The 24,771-nt window shown below is 37.5% G+C and overlaps 1 protein-coding gene across 1 annotated transcript in view; it reads right to left on the minus strand.

The window, feature by feature from the left end:
- The window catches only part of PARD3B (par-3 family cell polarity regulator beta), a 416,125-nt gene that overhangs the window by 214,118 nt on the left and 177,236 nt on the right, over positions 1-24,771 (minus strand). The window contains exons 5-10 of the mRNA XM_030485475.1: positions 24,054-24,145; positions 13,738-13,824; positions 10,093-10,218; positions 5,396-5,754; positions 3,638-3,777; positions 2,649-2,777 (exon numbers count right to left, since the gene is read on the minus strand). Coding sequence (XP_030341335.1) covers positions 2,649-2,777; positions 3,638-3,777; positions 5,396-5,754; positions 10,093-10,218; positions 13,738-13,824; positions 24,054-24,145 — 933 coding nt within the window. The remainder of the gene's footprint in view (positions 1-2,648; positions 2,778-3,637; positions 3,778-5,395; positions 5,755-10,092; positions 10,219-13,737; positions 13,825-24,053; positions 24,146-24,771) is intronic.

The following is a 24,771-nucleotide window of genomic DNA, read 5'->3' on the forward strand; positions in this document are numbered from 1 at the left end:
TGCCCATGCAACTATCAAATCCCCTCCAGAAATTAATCTAGGAATCCAGTTCTCGTGGAGCAACATGTTCAGAGTGGTTTTGTGCACGGCCTCTAGCAGGTCCAACTTCCAGAGGCATCTTTGTCCCAGGAAGCTGTGGGGAATGAGCACTTTTACTAGGCAGTCCTTCTCCTTTCCCTTATAACAGGTAACAGGGAACCTAAAGAAAATATCTTCTCAGGTTGCAGACCCTGGAGAACTGCTCAAACTAACAAGAATTCTGATATAAAGCAATTACTCTCTTATTGCCAGGCATTAACAAAACCCCCAAGTGTTTAGGTAAACTCTGCATGCATGTTACATAGCCAGAGCATTCAGTTACAGCTGTCCTTGAAAAATATTGGATTATCCACTGCCTTTCCCCCCAAAACCAAACATTTAAAGTGCTGGCTTTTTTCTCCTCTTTGATCAAAACAGCACTGTAACTTCTGAGGTAGTAGAGGATTAGTCCAATGAGTATCATGGCTAAAGCTAAACACAAACAAAAAAGCTAAACCAATTTTAATCTATTTTTTTTAATCTTTGTTGAGACTATTCTCAGACATCTCATGAATTCTAACAAGCATCACGTTATTATCAACATCTGGTAGCTTAGGGGTATGGTAATCCACACTTTTACTGTGAGCTACCAAACAGATGTTGCTGAAAGGCGCTTTAATTTTAAAGGGCTGGTTCCATAAAATTACCTAGCATATTTCAGTAACTCACATTTGTACTATATTGTTCTTGATTGGGATAACAAGGAACACAGAACAGTATTAGAATTCACACGTCATCTCCCTTACAGTGAGGGCCATCACTTATGCATCATTCTTTTGCAGAGAAAGCAATCTAAGCGAAGGTCAAGCCAGCAGGATAAATGTGGCTACTTTCTGGATTTCAATCATGCCAGTCATAAGTAAGTCACCTTTTGAAAGGTAGTTAATCCTTGCTGTAGGGGCTAGAATTTAATAGCAGGTAATAGCAGGTAATACAATTGTGGCAGGTAAAAATTATAAATATCTTTCAGATTCCTCCAGTCTTCTATACCCACGCACTGGTACAGTAATTTCTAAGAGAATTTGTACTATGACAATAAAGAATAACATATAATGTTGGGGGATAGGAGAGAGAAAAGAAGAATACATACTTTTTTTAAAAGTATGTTTTCCAAGTAAGGTGTTTTATAAGTTAAATCTGCAAGAAAAAACTGTTGATGGGTAGCCTTTTCAAAAACTAATCTCTTGTTTAGAAGAGCTGGTGGAAGGAAAAAACCTCAAATATAATAGATAATTTAGTACTTTCAGACTAAGAAATTTCCCTCCACATAGATACTGAATCTCCAGCTTGGGGCTTACTAAACAAAGTATTACAATGACCAGCTTCGGTGCTTTGGGAATCTGACAATGAATGTCCAATTAAAGGGCAGAAAATATTTTGCCATTATAAAAAAGCAAAATGAAAACAAAACCAGTTTGGTTAGGACACTTCAGAATTGCTGTACTACAGAAAAAACTGGGCACCAGTAGCACAAGAGGAAAGGCTCACATGAGAGAATCTGAACTCCCCTCCAGCTTCTTATCCTACCATAGGCAACAGACACCCTTACCTCAACAAGGTCCAACTGGTAACAAGGAAAAAGAGAAAAACTGTCAGCAATGTTTTGTGAGGAAATATCATAAAGGACTTCTGTAGAAGATCCTGCTAACGGTCTAAAGCAAAAGGAAAGGCAAGAAGGCAGCATCTTAAGAGAAGGACGAAGGCGGTTTGTGTCCTTTAAAGGAGATAAAGTGAGACAAAAGCAGGAAATGCTGTCCTTCCCTTATCCTGAGAACTTCTTAATGAAAGGTCAAGTACAGCCATCAATCAAGATAAGGAAGAGGCAACCAAAGAGATGACCTTCTTTGAGAGGAAACACGTATGTATCAGATAGCACTCTTATACTGATGTAGTCCTCCTCTGTTGTATGTGAGAGAAAAGAGAACAGTTTCATGCTGGCGTTAAAAAAAGAAGTAAAAATTAACCACTTGAGATAGAACAAAATCAGACATGCAAGAGCCTATTAAGTCAAAGACCAGCAGCCAAGTAAAAGCTTGCTTCCAAAATCTGTGAGGAATGCAATGGAGTTCTATTTGTCACCGTTCCTGCAGTTTGCCAACAGGCTTAGAAGATGCATCTGCTGAGGGCAGCCACCCTCACTAGTTTGTTACTGATAAGCTGCAAGACTTATTGCATGCACTTTAAAATTCAAGTTTAAACTTTGTTTTACTTCTGGTTTAAAGTCTTTTGAAAGAGAATTATCCATTTTCAGTCATGCTTGACCTCACAGTTACAAAATTAGTTTACAATATTCCCCTGTGAGTTATGCTTATGATGTCATTTTGGGGATGAAAAATCAGCTTGCATGGAAATGCATCTAAAGCAGATAAAATTAAATATCCCTCAAAATCAAATATAAGTGTAAATACTTCTCAAATACAAGCTTTACACAGTTATCCTTTGCTAGGTAACTAGCTGGATAACCAGCTACCCTTTTCTTAGCCAACAACAGTTAATTTCTGTTTCTTGGTCTAGTTTTAAAACATGTAATTGTTTCAATATCACATGTCAGGAAAAAATAACAAGTTTACCAGCTCACGAGGTAGAAAGGCCTCCTCCTGACGAGCCACCATTAGACAGACAGTTTCCCCTTGCTTTGTGCTCCTCAGCATAGCCACAAGCTCTTCTTGGGTCCTGCCAGTGATGTCCTGTCCATTCACCTACCAGACACAAAAGAATAGAGGATGTCATATCTGTATGACTGTCTTCCATCATTTGCCCCTCACCTAACACAGGTGTCATTCAGTGACTGAGAGCAAAGAAGAATTAGCAACAGCTCCCACACTCTCTCCCTCTCTGGCCCTGCACAAATCACTTAACCTTTTTCCCCCTCATTTTCACCATCTGTTAAAGCAGCTCTGTAGTACTTACCCACCTTGCAGGGGGTTTGTGAGGCTTAATTAGTTTGTAAAGCACTTTGAAGATGAAAAGTACAGAAACAAGACCTGAATATTGAAACTGTTTACTTTAAGAGCTTTTTGAGGTTAGTAAGTAAAACAACCCATTAGAGGAGACTGTAAGTCACAAGGTATCTAAAAATGTTAAACAGAGAGATTTGAGCAAAACTGCTTTCAAATGAGCACTTAACCACCTTGATATTAATCTGAGATTTTTGGACATGGCTGAAGACCATGTTTTGTTTCTAAACTGATACATTTATCTGCTCTAAGAACCATGATGTTATTAATTTCCCCTTGTTCAAACAGCCACAGATCCTTGTGAAAAGCAAAACAAGACATGTTTGGTTCTAAACTGATACATTTATTTGCTTGAAGAACCATGATGCTATTAATATCCCCCTGTTCAAGCAGCCACTGATCCTTGTGAAAAGCACCTTTTTCCAAATCACAGTGTCAAATACTTGTTGACAAACAATACAAAAGCCATGAGACATTTTTTTAAGTCAAGGTCAAGAATTGTAATGCCATACATCAGTAGCACGTATAAGGAAATAAAACATTTATGCCCAAACCAGCAACCAATACATAGCAATGCAAATACAATGGATGTCTATCCTAACCTCCAGGATTCTGTCTCCTGACTGCAAACGACCATCTTTTACCGCTGCACCTTTTGGTAAAATATTCTTCACAAAAATCGGACCAGGACCATGCACTGAAGAGTCTCTGGTAACCACAGTGAAACCAAGTCCTTCTGGACCTAGGAGGTCAGATAAAAAACTCTCAACATAAAATTCAACAACAAAACGATGATCATTAAAAGTAAGTCAACAATGTCAGCAACATATCACAGGCACTCATTCAGGTTAGCTCTGAAAAAAGAAAGCAAACAAAAAGCTGTAAACATGAGTATTTTCTGCACAATCTATAGAAGAATTCTATCAATGTCAGAACACACACTCAAATCCTCCTGCAGAAACTACAAATCCAAATACTTTTGGATACTCCATGATCATACAAAACAAGCGAGAACTTTCATTTTAAAGTGTTTACATTTTCTCTAGGTGGTTTTAGTATCAACCTTCACATTAATGTCAAGTCTTTGAAATAAATCAGAGCAATCAGAATCGTTTATTTATGAGCATAAATATAACTTAGCAGGTTTTATTGAAACTCCGTGAGAAGTGGAAAATGTCACATGATTCGAATGCAAAAACTGCTGAAAACATGCTGTTAAGAAAAGACAAAGTAGTGTTTCAAAGCTTCCATTAGTGGAGTTGTTTGCTGCTTGGAAATAAACAACCTCAGGCATTCACAGATAAATGTTTTAACAAATAATTAGGGAGTAAAAAATCAATATTAGCGTACTGCTTATAAGCCACCAAAATCACCCAGGAATAGCAGGGTCCACAAAAATCTTTTTATATTGGGCAGGATTGCTACCCAGAGATAACATCATCTCAGTATCTCATTCCTATAATTTCTAAAAATACAAATTACTGTTACAAAATCAAAAGCATTACATCTAAAATAAGGAAAATACTGAAGCAGGTTTTGTTAACGAAAAGCTGAAGAGTTCAGAAGTGAAAATGAGTGATTTAAGTTAAGAAATAACAAAAATTAAGAAATGACAGCTTGATTACATTCATTACACGTTAAAAGAATAAAGTTACAGACAGTTTTTAAAAGGGCCACTTCTGGCATCAAATTTAACTCTCAGCCAAATCAGAGACAGAAATTAAACAGAAAATATAAATGCTAATTGGGATCTGCTTAAGCACATTTTACTACATGTGCATAAACTTGTTACTCCATGCAAAGGAAGACATCTGCATTGAGCAGCAATTAAAGACATAAACGCAAAATTCAGCCTGCTGACAGCTGAATAAATACAGATGGGAAGAAACTGCAGAAAAAAAGGGAAAGACAGGTAAACCTATGATCAGCTCCTTGGATAACACGAAACAGAGCAGAATATATTTTTAAACAGATCTTTAAAAGAATCTTGTAACAGTGCTGTGGTCAATCAGCAGGTATGAAGAAAAATAACAAGTCATCAGCAGACAGTTCACATTTTTATTCTGTACTTGTGAAAAGTCTGAAGCATCTCTTAATACTGCATGTTGCTAATGAAATACCTTCCACATAATTATATCTGATGTTCTAAAGATCAGTAATTCTAGTTAACATGCACCCGAAATTTATGAGAAAGCTGTCTGGTAAGAAAATTATTGTTAACAGACCTCTACCTTTCGGAAGTTTTGGAACTTTTTAACTGCAAATAACTTGCTTATACTTTTAATGTTGCTAGTTTAGTTAAAAGATATCACTATAGAGAACATGATGTAGAATTAATCATATCATCTCCAAAGACTTACCTTTTTTCAGGTCTATCTTTATTTTCTTTGCATTTTTTTTATTGCCAAAGCCCATAAGGGGAGACAGGGAGGGAGAAGATGACTTTCTACCCAGACGTGGGAGATTGGGGCTCTTCACTTGTTGTAGTGTTGCCTGTACACCTGCCTCAAAGCTGTTTGCTCCAGAAAGATTAACTGTTTTCAGAGCAGGTTTTGGATGAACAGGAGGTGGAATCTTTGTTTTTGGAACTCCTTCTTCATTATCCAGAAAACAAAGAGGAGCAATAGCAGACTTCTCATATTGTTCTCGATTATATGGAGGAAGGATTTCTAAGATGACACTTTGAAACTTCATTGCCTGACGGAAGACGTCCTGAGCCCTTTAAATGAAAGGTACGAAAATTCACATCACAAACTGGAAACCTTGGGCAAAGTTTGAAGCTGTTTACAGATAATAAGACAACAATTTATCTTCAACATGAAGAAATAACTTATCTTCACATCTACCTTTTTTTTTAAGTATGCATGAAATAATATTTCTAAACTACTTTACTTTTCAAGTAGGAACAACACATCTGTCAGAATTCCTGACATCAGCCAGAATAAACTAATGAACACAATTCTTCATGCAGAGCATCAGCAGTGGGAGCTCTGATGGCAAAAACTCACCAAAAGACTCCTGCAGTCATAGGTTGCTACTTTTTTTAAGTGTTTGTCTGTTACATATTTTCTTGTTGGCATAGAAGCACACTGAGCACTTATGACCAATTGCTCTGGTGGATACAACTACTCTGAGCAAGCTCAAGACTCCATTTATTCCGACTACAGCCTTACTGCCCCTCAGATTCCTTCATCTTTTCATCTTCACCTAATGCTGGCTGATTCTACAGCAATAAAAAAGGATGAGGGTATGGGATATATGGGATATATTTCAAAAGAAATATTGAGACCGTAAATGTTGCAATACAAAAGGATGATGGTATGGGATATATAAACATCATAAAAAAAACTGGTGACCAAAAAGGTGCAACTATTTGTGTGGCTCTACATAAATGGATAAATAAATAGGTAAATATTACTCACATCTTCCAAGCAGTAACCTCTTGCTAAGGTGAGTATATAGACTTAATCAATGCCTTTATAGATGTGCTCAATTGCAACATCAGAAACTGTGTCAGAGCATTTAATGAAACTACTCCCCTTGAACTGGTGACATGGTAACAATACAGACTTCAGGTTCCCATGCATTTCAAGGCAATTAAGACAAGTCAGCCAAAGCAACTGTTCATAAAGACTTCCCTGGATTTTGAGTAACCCATAGATCCGGACAATCAAGACATTTTACAAACCCTGGATTCTAAAGGAACAAAGAATTTGTTCTAAAGGAACAAAAGAAAATTCTCTCTCTCTATGCTTTCCTCTCCTACCTTCTGATGAAGAGCACTGATTTTCTTCCATATTGCATAAGACAACTCAAGTATAAACAGAAGTAGTAGCTGAAGTACATTTTGAGAATGAAAAATCATGTACTCCTGCTTAGCACAACTAGCTCAAGAGAGGAAGTAATGGCCACATTAATTTTTAAATAAATCATGGCGTCCTTTTGAAAACAATTTACATATCTCCCACCTTTCTGTAGCATGTCTGTCAGTCAAAGTCAGTATTTCACTGAACTCTTCACTACAGATTTACACTCCATTATGCAACAGGAGTTAATCTTGAAAGTACTTCCAAAATAAACAGTTTTTTACACTGATACAGAAAAGAAGCCACTGCAAATGTTAACATCTTGAATATACACCTATTGCTTTCCCAGGTGAACAAAGCCGCATGGTATCTCCACCTTGCAGCTATAGGTAGTGGAAGGAAGAGTTTGTTTCAAGAAGGTTTTTTGCAGTCAAGGGGCAGTCCCAATGGATACTGCTGTGGGAAAGTACCATCTTGTCTATACTGAGTGTATGGGCACCAAGAGTCAGAATAATTCATTGACAGGAAGCTGCCAGAAGAGAAACCTCAAACTTGGAAAAGAAAGGTAGCACAGAGAGTGCTGTAGGAAGGTATTCTTCAAGCATCACTCTCAAGGGTTAGGTTTGTGAACAGCTCTGTCCCTCAGTGTGCCTGCAGAGGTTATAGGTTACCTGCTCATCTGTGGCCTGTGAAGGTTTCCAAGGACAGACCTTACTCTAATAGTAGAAACTAAGACATGCTCCCAGCACAAGGATATAAAGTCATAACCGGGTTTCTTTCACACCCCAACTTCATCCTTGCAAGTAGCCACTTGGTCATATGTTGTAAGGTAATTTAATAACTCGGTTTCAGGAGATGAATATTTTAAATATATGAAAGAGAAAATATAAGATGATCTTCAAACAAAAAATAGTGGAAATAACACTAGACATCCTGTGGGAAAGCTCTGGAGGGGCAAAATAACTGGCTGTACTTCAAAGAGAAAAAATAATGTATGGAGGAATTTACATTTCTTGAGACCCCAAATGCATACTTTAAAAGAAATAAGGGAGTCAATTAAAAGAGGTGCTAGAAACTCCGCAACACAACAGAATGTAATTGAATGGATTAACAGCAAATGAAAAAGCAGACCCAAGAGTCCCAATAAATAAAACTATTATAAACATGGGAATACAGAAAGTAGGCTGCTATTACAGCTGCAGAAGCAGCAATCATCAGGAGCAATACTAGAAAGTCTCTGCTGAAAACGGAAAGAGACAGTATGTAACAGTCTCTGCTAAGTGTTAAAACAGCTTTTACAGGGGTTACGATGAAATGTCAATTTGAAACTAGCAAACAGATTTTCCTCTCAAAGGAGAATCTGATGACTGTTTCTGGGTCAATAATCATTGGGACAATACTCGTCACATCCATTACAGTTACTGCATTTCTGTGTCTTGGACTTCTGTCAGGTTAGTACAGCTATGTCATGCCAGATGAAAACTAGAAGATGTATTCACTGAGAGTTTCAACCTGGAAAGCTGCATTCTTAGCCATTCTCAACAGCCAGGGAAGACAGATGATGCCAGAAGGCCGTTCTGGGAAAGCAATTCAGCAGAACAACATTACAGCACATGGGACCAGGCTAAACCTTGTCCAAAATACTCCTCCCAGCCCCTAAAGGATGTTGAGTCCTCACTGCCCCCAGTTTTTCCTCCTTAGATTCAATGCCACTGTAACCACAGTACTTGTTACTGTAACACAAGGTGATTTAGACCAATTAAATTACATTCTGCTCTGAATCACCTTTTAGTTACTTTTCTAACTCTCCTCATCACAGAGAGAGAGAGATTGTCCAACAATACTGGCCTCTCTAAACTAGCAACTGTCTTTGTAAATATCTTTTCCAACTCCCAAAACTTTACAACTTGGAGAAAACTAAGTGTCCTGCATTTCTCATTTTGAAGGAAATGCCTGATGGAGAACTGGAAAGTTTACTGCAGTATTTCTAACTGTCCCAAAATCTAGGAACCTTAGAGAAAAATATATGGAGTCCTTCGCTCCACATACTTCTCCACGGGTGTAAAGTCTCTGGAGATCTAGATACATTCTGAAGAGAACACAAAGGAGACAACAAATTTGTAAAGAAAAGATTACATAAAATTTTGAAAAGAGGTTTTGATTCAGGCAAAATCTCACTTGAGAAGGATAAAACTTCATTACACAACTGCACAGGCGAGGCAATAAACATTTTAATAGCATACCAACATTTATGGTCTGATAAAGTTGGTATCTCATGTAGGAATTTTCATGGGTGGAAGAGAATGGCAAGTACTGTACTGCAGCACAATACGTTTACCACCAAATATGCAGAAAGCAGTAACTTAAGCTATTAAGCAGCAAAAAGCACAGCCTGAAAACCAAGGTAAATACTCACGCTACAGAACTATGCTTGTTTTATGAAAACCTACTTTGCAAATATTTATCCCTAACAGTGAAATTACTTATTGGATTTCAGTCTAGAAACCTTGAACTGTTTAGAAAGTTAAGCTTCAACTCCCTTGACATCTCAATAGGTTTTTGCTATATTATAAACAATCACTCAGCTGTCTAAACATATGGATTAAAAGTAAAAACAAATTACTGTTTAATTACTACAGCAAATATCTGTGAAATTTGAGAGGCTATTCTTTTGTGCAACAATGTCACATTAATTCACAGCCAATCAAAACAACCTGTTACTTAATTTGAGATAGATAATAAATGTCAACAGATTTGTAATAAAAGTCATAAGAGGCGAGACTTCCCATTTAGCTCAACTAAGCATAGTTTGACAGTTGAAGTATTTTTAAAAAATTAAATGCTCAAAAAGCTGCAGCACCAAAAAAACCCAAAATAAATCTTATTTCATTTGCAAAAGCACGTAAGAAACACGCTGCAATGTTGACTCATTCTGAAAGTCTTATGAGGAAAAAATTACAAAGAAAATATGGAAAGAAATAACAGAAGAAAGCAAAGATAACTATTAAGAACTTAGAGCTACTTAAATTAAGTAAGCACAAGAGGTTCACTAAGACTCCAAGTAGAATCCTCTCCTCAGATTTCACCTTATTTGAAGGTTTCAGAAAGAAAATTACAAAGTCTCTGCCAGGTATCAATTTTACAGGCATTTTATCTGAAATAAATATTAATCCCTTTGCATGAATCACTTAATAAACACAGCATCATATAAAATCCTGGCTAGTTAAAAGTATCTGCAAACTAGCACTTACTGTGCAAAGGTTTTATCTGTAAGGTCCACATGGTTAATCTTCACAATGCATTCATTTTCATGGAAAAGACCATCACGCCTGGATCTGCTGTTTTCTTCAATACCACGGATGAAGAGTCCCAGCATCCTAAAAGACAAAAAAAAAAAAAGGTAAAAACTATTCTTATTCTGATTCTATGAATTTATAGCAACTAAAAATAGATCTTAATCTCTACTGTGTATCAGATGAGATAAGAGTCGACCATTATGAAGTGCTTAACCTAGAGAAATGATTTCCAGCTTGCTCTTTACCTAAAAGGCAGGGGATTTCAAGAAACACCAAGAAAAACTGCTGGACACTAATGCTCTGCTGCTTGCTAGAACTTCAGGAAACATAGTCCTGTAAGTCATACTTGGAGAAACAGAGGAAAACACCTAGATCTCCCTATCCAGTTAAAAACTTGAACATAGCTTAAGCAATATTCTACTGCAACTAGGAAAGATTAAAATGCTCCAAAGAAAAGCAACCAGATAAAAAGAAATTTTCTAACTCAACTACAATAAACTAAATGGGCATCAGAATAAGATAAAAAAATAACCACTATTTCTATCTCTGAAACTTTTTAGTTACCAAATTCACTTGTTTTGATACATGACAGCAATACTATTTATTTGTGGGGCAGGAGAGCAACAGAACATCAAAACCTATGTTGTTTGTTACCAAGTTACTTGCAATTTGAAAACTGAGGTGCCGTACGGAAACTTCTGATAATGTGGTAAACGAACAAGTATGGGTTGGTGCAAAATTCCAGTGTGGCTAACTGCTCGGAACACTAGGCTCTTTCTGTCCTACCTGGAGCATCTCTGTACTGCGGACTACAACTCAACATAGATTTATCCAGTGATACCAGCATAATGTCCAAAAAACCCGACAACTGCATGTTTGTGAACACCTTTTATAATAAAGTTTTATCCACTAAATTTCCATACCACATGAGCATTGAAGGGAGATGACCTTTAGAGACCATTTTCTACTGGTTATACTCCATAAAATATTAATGTGCAATTTCCAACATGCCAGCACTCCAACCACAAAATGGAAGTCTTGTATTTTTTTCTCAGACTTCTCATGACTGCCCCTCATATTTAAGTCTATTCAACAGATGCCATTAACTATTTCAAATGATGCTATTATATTCACTGTACACCTGATTTTAGATTTACTGTATGAAGATTTAAGAATTTATATCACATCAATGTACTTTAAGTAAAAACTTTGTTCCTAGTATTACTTCTTCAAAACATCTAACACACAAAAAGAGATTCAATCTACCGCATAAAGATTCTCTTGCAACCAGTGTTACCCTTCACTAAAGGACTTAAAGGGGCAGTGGTGGCAAAGGGGCCGCAGCCCTATTGATGACAAACATCCAAGTAGTGACAATCAACCACCGAAACCCTAGGAACTAATAAAATATAATTATGTTAAGATGTAAACCAGCAAAAGTAGAGAAATAAAAGAAATTACACATTAAGTCAGATGCTCACTAATCGTGTGGTGCTTAGATACTGCACCCATACAATGCAATAGGATTGCCCACTTATCTAAAACTCATGTGTGCAAGTAGCTTGAGTTACATATGCTGTGGCAGCTTAAATTCATTATTCCATTACCTTTTTCCACAGCCTCAATTTTAGCATTATTCTAATACACCATTAAATTTTAATTTCCTTTTTTTAATGATATCTAAGTGCAAAAGAAAGGGAAAAAAATTATTTCCATTAGTTTTGTAGTTCCTGTAGAAACTAAGACTTTCTAAATTAATACAATGTTTTAACAACCTCTAGAAGAAGTTTGCTCTGCAGCAGCACTAGGCTAAAGCCAGCATTACCTTAATAGAAGATAACTCTACAATTGAAACACCAGACCAAGCTAGTCATGGCCAGTGTGCCCCCATAAATTGTATCTTGTGATTAACAGAAATAAAAGATGCTCTTCTGTACTTTCTCCTGTTATGATGAGTTAAAATTAATACACTAGTCTCAGGCTTGATTAAATAATAGGGACAAGCAATTTAAGTCACTCTAGTGCTTTTAGAAAGATATCGGTATGCTTCTGCCAAAGGTCATTAAGATTTCAAGACAACTGTCTAAACCAGTAGTCCATCTGTCAAAAACCCCTTTGCTCCAGGGGATCCCCAAAAGCATTTGTGAATAAGGACATATTAGCACGCATGCAACGTAGACCAAGGAACTCCATTTTTTCTTCATGGAGGTCTTTAAAAGCGGACCTTAACACACTGGCACTTCAGTACAGAATTGTATTACAGTCATAATAATTACTGATTGTAACAGCTTGCAATTTCATCACATTTTTACCTAATGATCTTGAAGTAACAGCGTAACCACTACAACCTTTACGGCATACCTATTACAAAGAACTATTGTCTGCATTTCATGAAGGGGTAACAAACACAAGTGCCTTTCAAGACAAACAGGCAGGCTGCACAGCCAAGGACGCAACTCAGATTTCCTGCAGTTCCCATTGAAGACCAACTTTCTTCTTGAGACAGTGATGACATTTTTACAGGCAGCAGGTGGATGTCTATTTTCCCTTTTGTTAAAGAAAACGTTCCGAATGAATTTGGGTCCACTTACAGACTCAGGTCTTGCCAAGAAAACATTTACACACACAGACTTTTTCAAGGCAATTTAGTCTTTCACATTCTCTGTCCTACATGAAAGTTGACAAGTAAAGAAACACTTAAGAATTAGACAATTTTTACTTTTGCAATAATTGTCTTTGTGTTACAGGCAGCCATTTTGCTATCAGGTAGTGTCATTTACGGCTCTGGCAATTTTTCATCTCTTATTCAGGGTTGCAAGTGTCAAATTAACTCTCTGGTTAAGCCTCTGCATGTCAAATTTCAGCCTAGAATTTTTTATATATTTTTTTCTTAACATCTGAGTAACATAGCTTGGAAAACAGTTAGAATAAAATGCTGACACTGTCTTAACTACAGTGCATCAATAAGAGCATGCTGCTATAATAGGCTTTTGTGATCTCAACAGACTATGTTAAATCATTTATAATTAAAGTAATTGTATTGTGACAAAGAAAAGTTCATGGTATAGTGCACATTCTATAAATGCTATACAACCAGATCTGAAAGGTGGCTTGAAAAATATAAGGCACGACCAGACAAGAAAAGGTTTTTTTTATTTTTCTTGTCTGATATGTCACTAAGGAAGGGCCTATGCAGAGAAACCCAACTGGGGATGGGAACAAACAATAAAAAGGAAACCAACCTCTCCCTCCACCCTAAAAAACCCCCACACAACTAAACTCAAACCGCACACCCACAAAACCAACCCAATACCAGAGAAAACAACTAACTCCCTAGCCCTCCACCTTTTGTATTACATTATTCTACAGAGACTCTAGTTTACCATTCAGAGAATAAAACCAGAGGCAAGTAAAATGACATATAGGAACATAGGGGTTGGTATTGGCTTACACATAACTTAGACTAGTAAATATTTTGGTGTGTCATAGACCAGTTTTCTCTGACCATTTATTTTCCTTATGGTTAAATCATAGGTATTTTAAGAGAACCACAGCTTAAATCCTTTAATATACTTCTAAGTAATGCAGAAAATACCTTACCTTCCACTCAATGATGAAAAAAAGGGTACTACATGTATTCCCAAGGGTCCACCTTCCCCAGAAATCTCCACTGTTTTTGTCATTTCACTAAAAAAGAGCACAGGGAAACATATCTCATATGCTTCTTCACAGAATTCTCTATGTTAAAAATAAACTCCTGATTATTTAGATAGGGGAAAGGATAGAAAAAATATTCAACTCTGAGGTCTCAAATATGTAAAACTATGATGAAATGTAAAATGGCTACCAAATTCTTTAACTTTTTAGATTAGCATTTGTGTACTTTGAAAGACACCAAGTATTAGACATTTTCCTAAGTCAACCCTTAATTAGATTAACCAGAATATTAAAGAATAAGCTTTTAAGTCAGGAGAGACTTCATCATTAAAAAAAAACCAAGGGTTATTCTACATGTTCTTAATTTAAGCTCCATGTGAGCTGCTTCAGGCAGTTTCCCCATAGGGATACATTATAAACACAAAGATCACACATTATAGACATCAAGCCAATAAGCAAATTAGTCAAATCATATTTAAATACCTTGATTTCTGCTACCAGTTGCAAAAAGCCTCACTGACAAAAAGCAAAACAAACTGAAATCCAAAGTGCAATTCAGCTCATTTTATCAGGAAGTTTCCTTCCTCAAACGCCATTATCAGAAACTTCTGTATTGTCTCTGACAGACTTTTGCTGTTTCATGGCTATGTGCCGTTTCATTTCCCATTGAGTATTTTACACTGCGAGCCTTCCAGTGACCTTAACTCTATTCTGGGTGATTATAACTTGAAAAGGAAGGTACCTGAATTAGCTAGAACACTGAAAAAAAAAAAAAGGAAAGAAATGGGTGTAAGGTCTGTATTCAAGCAGGTCATGTTCCTTCTTTCTATACTACTCTACATCCTCTTTAAAATCCCCTCCCCTCAAATTGTACTGAACACCATCAACACTCAGGATTAGCGACCAGTGGAAAACTACTGGGGTTTTGCATTGCCATTAGAACACCCTAACAACCTCAAGCTGTAAGAAGCTCTATGCTTGTACACCAGTTCTTTACAGAACACGTAAAATTGAACCAAACAGCCACTTTATATCCTGCCACGAGTTAAAGACTCAGTCTGATATAAGTGTAGGCTGCTGTTGAAAAGACGACTTCTGACCTTTCTCCAAAAACCATGCAACAGATCTAGAGAGCCCACATTTGCAAGATGAGAAAGATGACCAAGCTGACTCTTCTGCATCACCCCACCCTTCCCCCCAGATGATGTTTTTTCCTAGTACAACTTCCTCTGGGATCAGCTGACTGATCTCACTGACCCATGGGCTTATGATTGTTGGATGTGATGCAAAAATCAGCAGAAACCTACATTAGAAGGGAGGAATCTGTGACCAGCCTTGGAAGTGGCAACACACAGTTACACTGGATTAGCTACAACATAAACACACATGGCAGAGCTCAGCCCTCTGACAAGGAGAACAATTACTGCAAATGATCTTAGACAAATTCTGGCACTGCTCCCTCATAATGCAAGAATTTTTTTTTATTTTTTTGTAATGAATCTTTAGCCAGTTTCATAATGATTATTGAGAAGTAACTTGCCCCAGATACAATAATTAGCTTAATGTGGAATAAGACTGTAAAATAAATTTATATGATTTTCTTCTGGTTTTGGAGTTTGGGGAGGTGTGGGGCTTGTTTTGGGGAGGGGCTGCTTTTTTTTTTTTTGGTTCATTATTCTTCCCAGAAGTCTGACACTGGAATGAAATGATTTTCCATAAAATTGAAATGGACAGACCCTGAACAAGAAGCTACCACTGATGCCAACATAACAGATTTTCATGTTGCTGTATTTATATCAGGCACAATCAACAGGCATTTCTATTTGCTGATCTTCTTTTTTCCTGTATTTCCCCCTCTTCATAAATCAAAAAAGGAAATCCTGACAAAACCTTCCTGTAAGTTTTTTTTAGAAGACATTTGTTTTCTAGTGAAACTGGTCAGAAAAGCTAATGAGGGTTGTTACCAAAAACTCAAAAATGCATGCATAGGAAATGAAATCTTCTTTCAGTGCCATCTTCTACTTCCTCCAATTCTCTTAAAAGACAAAAAAAATGTTAAAAAGCTACTTTTATTGCCTTTTGAACTTCTACAGAATTAAAACATACAAGCAAATTAAGTAGTCAAATCCTATAGATCCAGAAAATAATCAGAAGTAGTGAATGGGCTTTCATCTGAACAGGAAAAATCTAAGTAAGTTACTCTTCTCCCCACATAACCCCATGTTGCCTAAGTACTTCAGGGAAGTTGTCTTCCTAAATAACTGTAAAATAGAGCTGGGAATTTTTTTGAGGGCTATCAAGACAGACAGGTTAGCTGTCATATTAAATCAATGCACTTGCAGCTATAAAAAGGCTCAAAGCCAAATACAACATGCAAGTTTAGTTTTAAATCTAACATGAAATCTACACACTAAGAAAGATCGGTTTCTTTGTGAAAGCAAATAGCCCACATGCACATTGTGTATTAGTTTTAAAAACATTGCAGCACAACCTAAAAGTTATGGATGTAAGAAAGCACTATATAACCAAAATAAAAGCACACTATGTATATATACATATATAAAAGATACTTTAGAATTATATTTTAATTTAAAAATATCTATAAGTCAGGATGACTTCTCAGGACAAACATGATTCTTAGTTGCATCTGAGAGAAAACTGTCCTACATAGCTTTAATAGATCTTTGAGGACACATTGTTTTTATAACTATTTGTTTTTTAGGAACCTCAAAGATCAGAGACTTGGAAAAATTTGAGATTATTCACTCATGCTGTCCATCTTTCAGCAGGTTTAATCTGCCCACAAGAACAGCTAATTCCAGCAGCGTACTATTCCACACTGGTTGCAGTTTACACTACACTGGAGAAAGTATGCAGGAATAGGGCATGGCTGAAGGAGATCATAAACAGGGTGAGCTGTTAAGAATTCTAATTACTAAACACCACAGGCACAAGGGACAGCAAAATGCTGGGACTCTTCAGTTTGACACAGGCAAGTTCAAAAACTGAAAGAAGGGGGTGGCAGAATGCAGAATGGCTTTCCACTGCTGGCTGATAGCTGTGATACTAACAACAAAGAGGATAATACATACAGATATATTCTTACAGCAATCAAAATAAGTGAACTTTTAAAAATCATTTATCTCAGTGAAATTTATCAGAACTGCAGGGTTCACCCAAACTAGAAACATCGCATTCAGGCTTTTTCATATGCATGCTGACATCTCCCTTCCCCTCACTGCACTAGAGGTGCCCCAGAGGCCTCAGCAAAGGGAGAACACCTGCCTAGCATGACCTGACTGTGGCATCCAAGACCACATTCAATATTGTACTATTGATTTTTAACCTGAAGAAACTGTCATCATTTACTATTTAAATTCTTCATTGCTTGATGTTTATTGATTTCTGCCAGATTCTTTGCAGTCTATCACATTTGTCAGGAAGGCTTGCCATGCATATTATTAAACATGTTGATGCGTACAGTTTAGCAAAGAGATGTACGTATGTGCATAGTGAGCATGCACAGAAGTCCATTTGTAACGTGGAAAGCAAAACTTAAATGGAGTGCTGCACATATCCAGTGGTGAATCAGTCTGATGTTCCAATTGGCAGTGCCCTTGCTGTTGAATACTGTAGCTCCCTCTCCTGAAAACTGTATCCAGAATTAGCAGTTTGTCAGTTATGCAATGGGAAAAGATCTGTTAGCTGAAACCTTCTCTGCACTATCCAATAATACTGAAGAACTGATCTCAACCACTGAGCACACAGATGTGGAAAGACCTCTCTCCAGAAATAAACGTTTTGCAGCTCTGCAACAGGACCTCGTTTGCTAAGGCACTCTGACCTTCCCCAATGACAAACATGAGGAAAATCTTTGTAGGATTTCTCTTGGAGAATACAGTAGATGCAGCCTAGAGCAGATTAACTGTTTTGCAACGTACTGAAGACAGTACCTTGGGAAAAGCTGCATTCTGCATGGGTTACTGGGCAAAACTTGTCGTCATAGGCATGTCACAAGAATCTACTGCCTGAGTAAACACAAATCAAGCATCTATCATTCCAATGGCATATGCTTTTGCCATTTCAGGCTTATTCAACACTTGCACATAAGTCTTCAACCCAGGCACAACATGGCAAAGTGAAAACCTTTGCATAGATCATTGAACTCCTCATATGCGTTAAGAAAAGGTACACATTATTAAGCTGCTGCCTCTGAAAAGAAAAAAATCTCTTAGTTCAGGATGTCAACATTTCCCTTGTAATCAGAAAAGCACAGTTGATATTGTCAATGTGCTTTGTGGTGGTGCTGACCACAGCCAAGTAAAAGAAAAAGGAAATGTCACTCAGATGCAGAGTGCTCACAGATGAAGTTATGAAGCTGCACTTCCTTGCTTGTTCTTCACTTGCACTTCAGACCCCAAGCCAATGCTGCCATTCCGGGGCGGGGGAGAGCATCCATTAATAAATGATTGATTTCTAATCACCTGTATCTATTCCAAGATTTCTAATCACCTGTATCTATTCCAAGATACTAAATGGAATTTTAAAGAGGAAGCATGCACAGGTTTATCCAAAGAAAGAGGGTGGTGGCTCTGTCCATGTACTACTACTTCTGCATATAAAACAGTACAGTAGTTGATGGTACTAAAGTATCTGTACCCATTCTTTCAGAGAAGCTTCCAGAGTAGCCAGCTCAACTCAAGCTGTCAGATAGCAAATTTCCACCCACCTCCTAACCCTTTTCCACATTTTAACTTCCCTCTTTTAAACTAGATGCTCAAAGCTCTGATGAAAATATCTTGAAAGCCCTACAGAAGAAACTGGAGCTCAAGATGTTAAATGGCGTGAACGCACTCAAATGATGAAAATCTGAGCAATATCTATATAGGGATGGAGAGCACCCTACAAGGAGAGAAGAAAGCAACTGAGCATGCAGAGTCAAGGAGAAGCTTTCCAGGCACACTTAAGGAAACTGCTCACTTTCTTTTAGAAGAGACAGGCACATTTCAGCTGCTCCATTCTACACAAACCTGAAAAAACTATCCACAAAGCTTAAATATTTGCTATGAAATAATGTCAGAATCTTCCAGTTTCAGGTTTGAGGAGGTAATCAATCACCGTCTCCTAACTAAAATGTGTTAATCTAGTAAAGATGTACTGTAATCCAGATTTTTTCCCCCACTAATATTAGTTAGTTCCCATGAGATTAACTGTCTAAAGGTTTAGAGAGAAACCAGACAGCCTGCATGCACCAGCTTTTTGTGTCTTTTTGTCTCTAAATCCAGTTGTTCCAATTGTGTGTTATTAGACTAATGAAAGACACAGCAGGTTAAAAAAAAAAAAAAAATACTGAGAAGGAAAAGAAACGCTGCAGTTATGCTTTAATTATGTATCTACAGTGCTTAAACCAAGGAACTGACCCTGACCTTTGCTAAAAAGAAGTGGGAAGACAGCAAAATGGAACATAATGAAAACACATGAATTATCTATGCATAAATTACCCTTTGAGTTCCAACTAATCCACTGCTATTAAACTAAACATCCACGTCCAAGCAGACTCATGTTTACTATTCCTTAACAGTCATTTTTATGAGGAAAAGCAAGGTTTTCAACACCAATATTTCTATGTATAGAGTGCGAAGGGATTCAACGTTAAAGGTTGTGACAAATTTCTATCTGACTTCTATACAGTATCCAGATCCTGCTGTTACTTTAAAAATCTTTCACTCCTAGTCCAGAACATGAAGGGAAGCAAGGAAAAAACACTGACTTTTATACACTGATGGCATTAGCTAGTCTTCCCTTGCTCTCAGCATCATCTTTACTACCAAATAAAAAAAAACCACCTTCAGAAATTACAAGAGGATTGTCATTAGTCCTGTCTTTATTTATTCCATTAAAAACTGTGCCAATGACCCAATGTTTCAAGTCTCTCTTCTACCAAAGTTCAATTCTCAAAAGGTCAAATTAAAATTAAAATATCCTGAGGGACACAGTCTTGAAAAGTTTCCCAGTACTTTTACAGTGAAATGTTTTCAGAGAATCCAGGCAAAGAATTTCCTTCCTATTGGCTCTGAATAGAGAAGCTGAAACTCCTCCATGCTGCCATTCATTTCATTTACCAAATGTGCAACTAATTTTACCTGCTTAAATCAGTGAACTGATTTTTTTCAAATGGAACAGTTTTCCTACTTGAGTGAGAAATATAAAACAAGCCAAGTCTGAAGCCTTTAACTTCAAGTGACTAGGCTTCAGAATCATAAAATATTAATCATGGTATTCTTTTTTTCTGCTTCCTTGTGAAATTGGCTGTAGTTAGAGAAGGGACATTGACCTCAAACAGTTTGGTGCTCTGATGAGAAGGCTCAGATAATTTTTTTGGGTGACTAGCTACCGTTCTGCCTAAGTGCTCTAAGGTCATAATGATTACCAAACTCAGAGACAGGAAGGAATATATTCTAGTGAAGGGAGCAAGGACAATAGCAGATTTCTTTCTTCGATATTATGGAGTGGCTCACAATTAGGCTGAAATATTAGCCTTATTAACATCACTTAACAAGGCTTATTTAAATGAAGGCTTATCATGATTTGGTGGTTCTTCATGGCCCATGGTATTTCATCTTTGAAATACCACAAGACAGACACCTGCACAAATCAGAATTTATTCATATAAATAATACTTTCTTTCAGAGAGAGCAATGTAAAAGGAGTCAAATTAGATATTAAGATGCCAGATTTACTACTTGTGGAAAAAAGATGTTTTATTATTTAATACTATTTTATTAATATAACTTCCTTATATTCAATCAAACTAAGGTATCAGTAAGATAGATAAATGGTCTCTAGTGACTCATTATTTTTCTTTATAAACCTATTACTCTTGAAGAAAAAAGTTTTGGGAAAATAGTTTAAAAAACCTCAAAACACCTCTTCACATTTAAGGAAAAAGCCAAACAAAAATCAAAATAATTGCCTTAATTTAAATTCTTCGACTTTTGAAATTCCAGTGAATTTCAAAAAAATATTAACTTTGCTTTACAAAATAATGTATTTCAAATTCCTTTTAAGTTGACTGTTTGAAGAAATTGGACTATAATATAAATACTTGAATAGAATTCATAATTTTGAGGGGAAAAAAAAATCCTCATACTCCCCATCTCAACGCTTGCAGGCAAAATAACATTTTTAAAAATCTCCTTAGGACACAGGAAACACAACCAAGACGTATTTTGGTAGAATTGTTTTATTGGGACTCTACATTTAAAGAAACACTGCTCCCTTCTCTTTTTCTTCATTTTGAGGGGTGGGGGGAGAGGTGTGTACTTGTTTTGTTGGGGTTTTTTTGCTAATGTTTCTCCTTAATGCATCAGTTTCAATGCAGTAAGATTAAGACAATGCACTAGGTTAAGGCAATTAATTTTACCTAAAATATATATTTATAAACTATGCAGAAAGGTTCTTAGGAATATCTTGTTCTGGCCAGTTTTCCTTCTGCTCCCTGTCTGTTCAACACTTTGATGCTCAGGCATCAACTGAGTGGACCCTGACCTATATTCTTCATCACTTTTCCTTCCATGCTCCTGTGTCAAGACAGTTTGCAGATATTCTGCAAAAATCCCAAAAGATTTACAGAAATCCATGCTTATTATTGACTGTTTTGTGACATGCCAGCAAAATGGCCATTTCAGAAAACTGAATACCTCTGAAGAGTATCACAGCGGTCTTTTTCATTGTCAATGCTTCCAACAGCCACCAAAATCAGGTTATGAAGATTAAAAGCAAATGAGCATCACAACCTTCTTCTGAAGAATCCCACATGCAAGCAATGACTTGTTTAACTCAATAAACAATAATACGTTCTCAGAAAATTCCCAAGAGGACTTAGATGATCTAAAATACCCCAGTAAAAGCATAAAGACAACAGTAAATATGAGCATAGCATGCGCAGAGCTTGATTAATCCCCATTACAAATTAACGGATCAAGAGACAAATGAGTGCATATATTTGGTGATGCATAATAATTACCTCAGGTGAAACAAGCTGTAGAAGTCTTTAGCGACATTCCATAAAGAGAAAATAAGCATTAGCAACTAAGCCGACAAAGTTCTATACCTGCATGATGAACACTAATCAGCCAGTGTGTAACTTAGAGGTCTGGCAGGTGCAGAGAAATCTGGAAGAGCATTCCAATTCCTTTTCATTATGAGACCATGCTAAAAATATGTATCAGTACCAGCAGGCAAGAGAAGAAACTACAAAATGGCATATAAAGGAGGTGACAAGGAGGCCTCCAAATGGGAAGAAAAATACAGACAGATGAGTTGAAAAGCACAACCATACCAAGACAAAAGAGTCTCACATAAAAGAAACGATAACTCAAAGAACAACTAAGACATTAGCTCCCTCGCATGAAAAAGATTAATTTTTAACATGTTCTAACAGGAAAGGTGATCCTTCTACCGAAGTCCTGGTATGGCCCAGAAGACCACCAGGGTTGGAGTCCCTGCTGTTGTGAACTTCCCCACAGGCTTTGGGTATGTGACTTCATGCCTCCTTCCCAGACTTCATCCAGGTAAAATGGGAATATCAATATCTGTTCTTAAATCAGGTGTTTGTGAGGATAAATGCTCGAAGATTACGGCATGCAGATGCTGCTTATTTCATTTTTCTACCCAAGAGTGCTGAAGGAGCTGGCGGAGGAGCTTGCCAAGTCACTCTCCATCATCTATCAGCAGTCCTGGCCTAGTGGGCAGGTCCCTGAGGATTGGAGGCCAACATGACACCTCTCTACAAAAAAGGCGGGAAGGAATACCCCAGAAACTACAGCCTGTCACCCTGACCTCAGTGCTGGGGAAAGTCATAGAGCAGATCATCCTAAGTGAGATCACAAAACACGTGTGGGGGAAATGGGGGGATCATGCCCAGTCAGCACGGCTTCATGAAGGGCAGGTCCTGCTGGACCAACCTGATCTGGACCAACATGATACGATAAGGTGACCTGCCCGGTTGACAAGGGAAAGGCTGTGGACATTGTCTATTTGGACTTTAGTAAAGCATTTGACACTGTCTCCCACAGCGCTCTCCTGGAGACACTGTCTGCTCATGACCTGGATAGGTGTTTTCTTCGCCGTGTTGGAAACTGGTGGGATGGCAGAGCCCAAAGAGCGGTGGTAAATGGCGTGACATCTAGTTGGCGACCAGTCATTAGTGGTGTCCCTCAGGGCTTGGTGTTAGGGCCAGTGTTGTTTAACAACTTCATTGATGATCTGGATGAGAGGATCAAGTGCACCCTCAGTAAATTTGCAGATAACACCAAGTTGGCTGGGAGTGCTGATCTGCTGGAGGATAGGGAGGCTCTGCAGAGGGATCTGGACAGGCTGGATCAATGGGCTGTGGCAAATGGTATGAGGTTCAACAAGGCCAAGCGCCATTTAGAGTTCTCCCTGTGATTTCAGGAACAATAAAGACCAAAGCTCACTATTAAACCTCTTGGGAAACCCAGTTTCCTCTTGTTTCAGCTATGCAGCTCTCAAATTTTACTGTATTAGCTTCCAATGCAGATTATATTTGCCTAAGTTTCACTCACAATTTAGACTCATCAAAATAAGTTATTCCTCAAACTACCAATGCAACCACTACCACCTTCAGTTTTCACAGCAATGGCCATCTCTGTTTTATTATAAATGAAGAGAGAAAAAGGATGCATTCTATCTGACTACTCTAGTGAGGCAATGCACAGGGAAATATTGCAAATATTGGCTATAGTTTTCACAGTGTATAAACATAGATATAAAATCTACTACAGGATATAGCAAAGTAATAACCTTACCACTCAAAAACAGAGGTGACATTTTAACTGAAAAAGATCACTTTAGGATTATATGGTTCAGCTGAGTTGTTATTTATTAAGATATATTACCTAGGAATATCCTCTATCTTGACATTAATACTTGCAGGACTGAGTAGAAAGCAAAACCAGAGTACACAGTAGCAGCATATTTCCCCCTTAGCCTTATACTACAAAGAACACAAGAAAATAATTCATATTCATCAATAAGGTAAAAGACTCATGCTCAAATATGTGCTTCAGTATGTGAATTGAGTGCATTTTTAGGATGGGAAAGGGACAAGGAGGAAGAGATCATGACGATGATGAGAACAATGCAGATTCACAGATGCAGCTGGAATGAGAAGTCTGTCTTATCATGCGTGTTGACAAACCACATTTGAGTTAGCACTGAACAGAAGATGCTCCTACCTGACAGGGAGCCGGCCCCTCTGAGCCAACAACAGTTCTGTGGGTCCAGTGAGGTTCATCTCCCCATCCTGAAATGATACCTGGGAAGCACCCTGTTGAGAGATTCCAAAGCATATTTTTAGTCTATTTATATATTTATGAATACATATTTTGGAGGCAATATTTGGGAGAGAAAACAAGTCACAAGTAACATCATCTCACTGACAGTGAGGACTGAAAGACCCATTCTGTATGCAATGTATGTGACACAGCATTCGGAGAAACAGGAGGGGATCTAAAATCCTGCTCTTCACACCAGAGCCCCACCATGCTTCCACTGCAGAAGCTCACCGTACTGCTTCCTTGTCTATCTAACCTGAATGTCATTCTTTCCCATCCTGAGCCACCTTCTTTCTGCAACAGATTCCACAGACCGTAGATAAACCCAATGGCTTTTTTTCCTCCTCATTCTATCCCTTAGAAGCATTTATCTGGCAAAGACATATTTTCACAGTTACTTCACAGAAAAAGAAATTACGTAACAAGTTGGCCAGACACAAAAATACAGTGCACACAGGAACGCTATTAGGCATTAACGCTAAAGCTCTTGAAAACTATTTTCTGGCTTTTTGTAATCCTTAGACTCTCAATGTTCGCACTTTTTTTCATACTGGGAGAGGGAAAGAGGTACCAATGAGATAAGACCACTGTCAGCAGGTGATATATTAGCTTTAACGTA

Source organism: Strigops habroptila, chromosome 5, assembly GCF_004027225.2.
Source record: "Strigops habroptila isolate Jane chromosome 5, bStrHab1.2.pri, whole genome shotgun sequence".
Classification (NCBI taxonomy): domain Eukaryota; kingdom Metazoa; phylum Chordata; class Aves; order Psittaciformes; family Psittacidae; genus Strigops; species Strigops habroptila.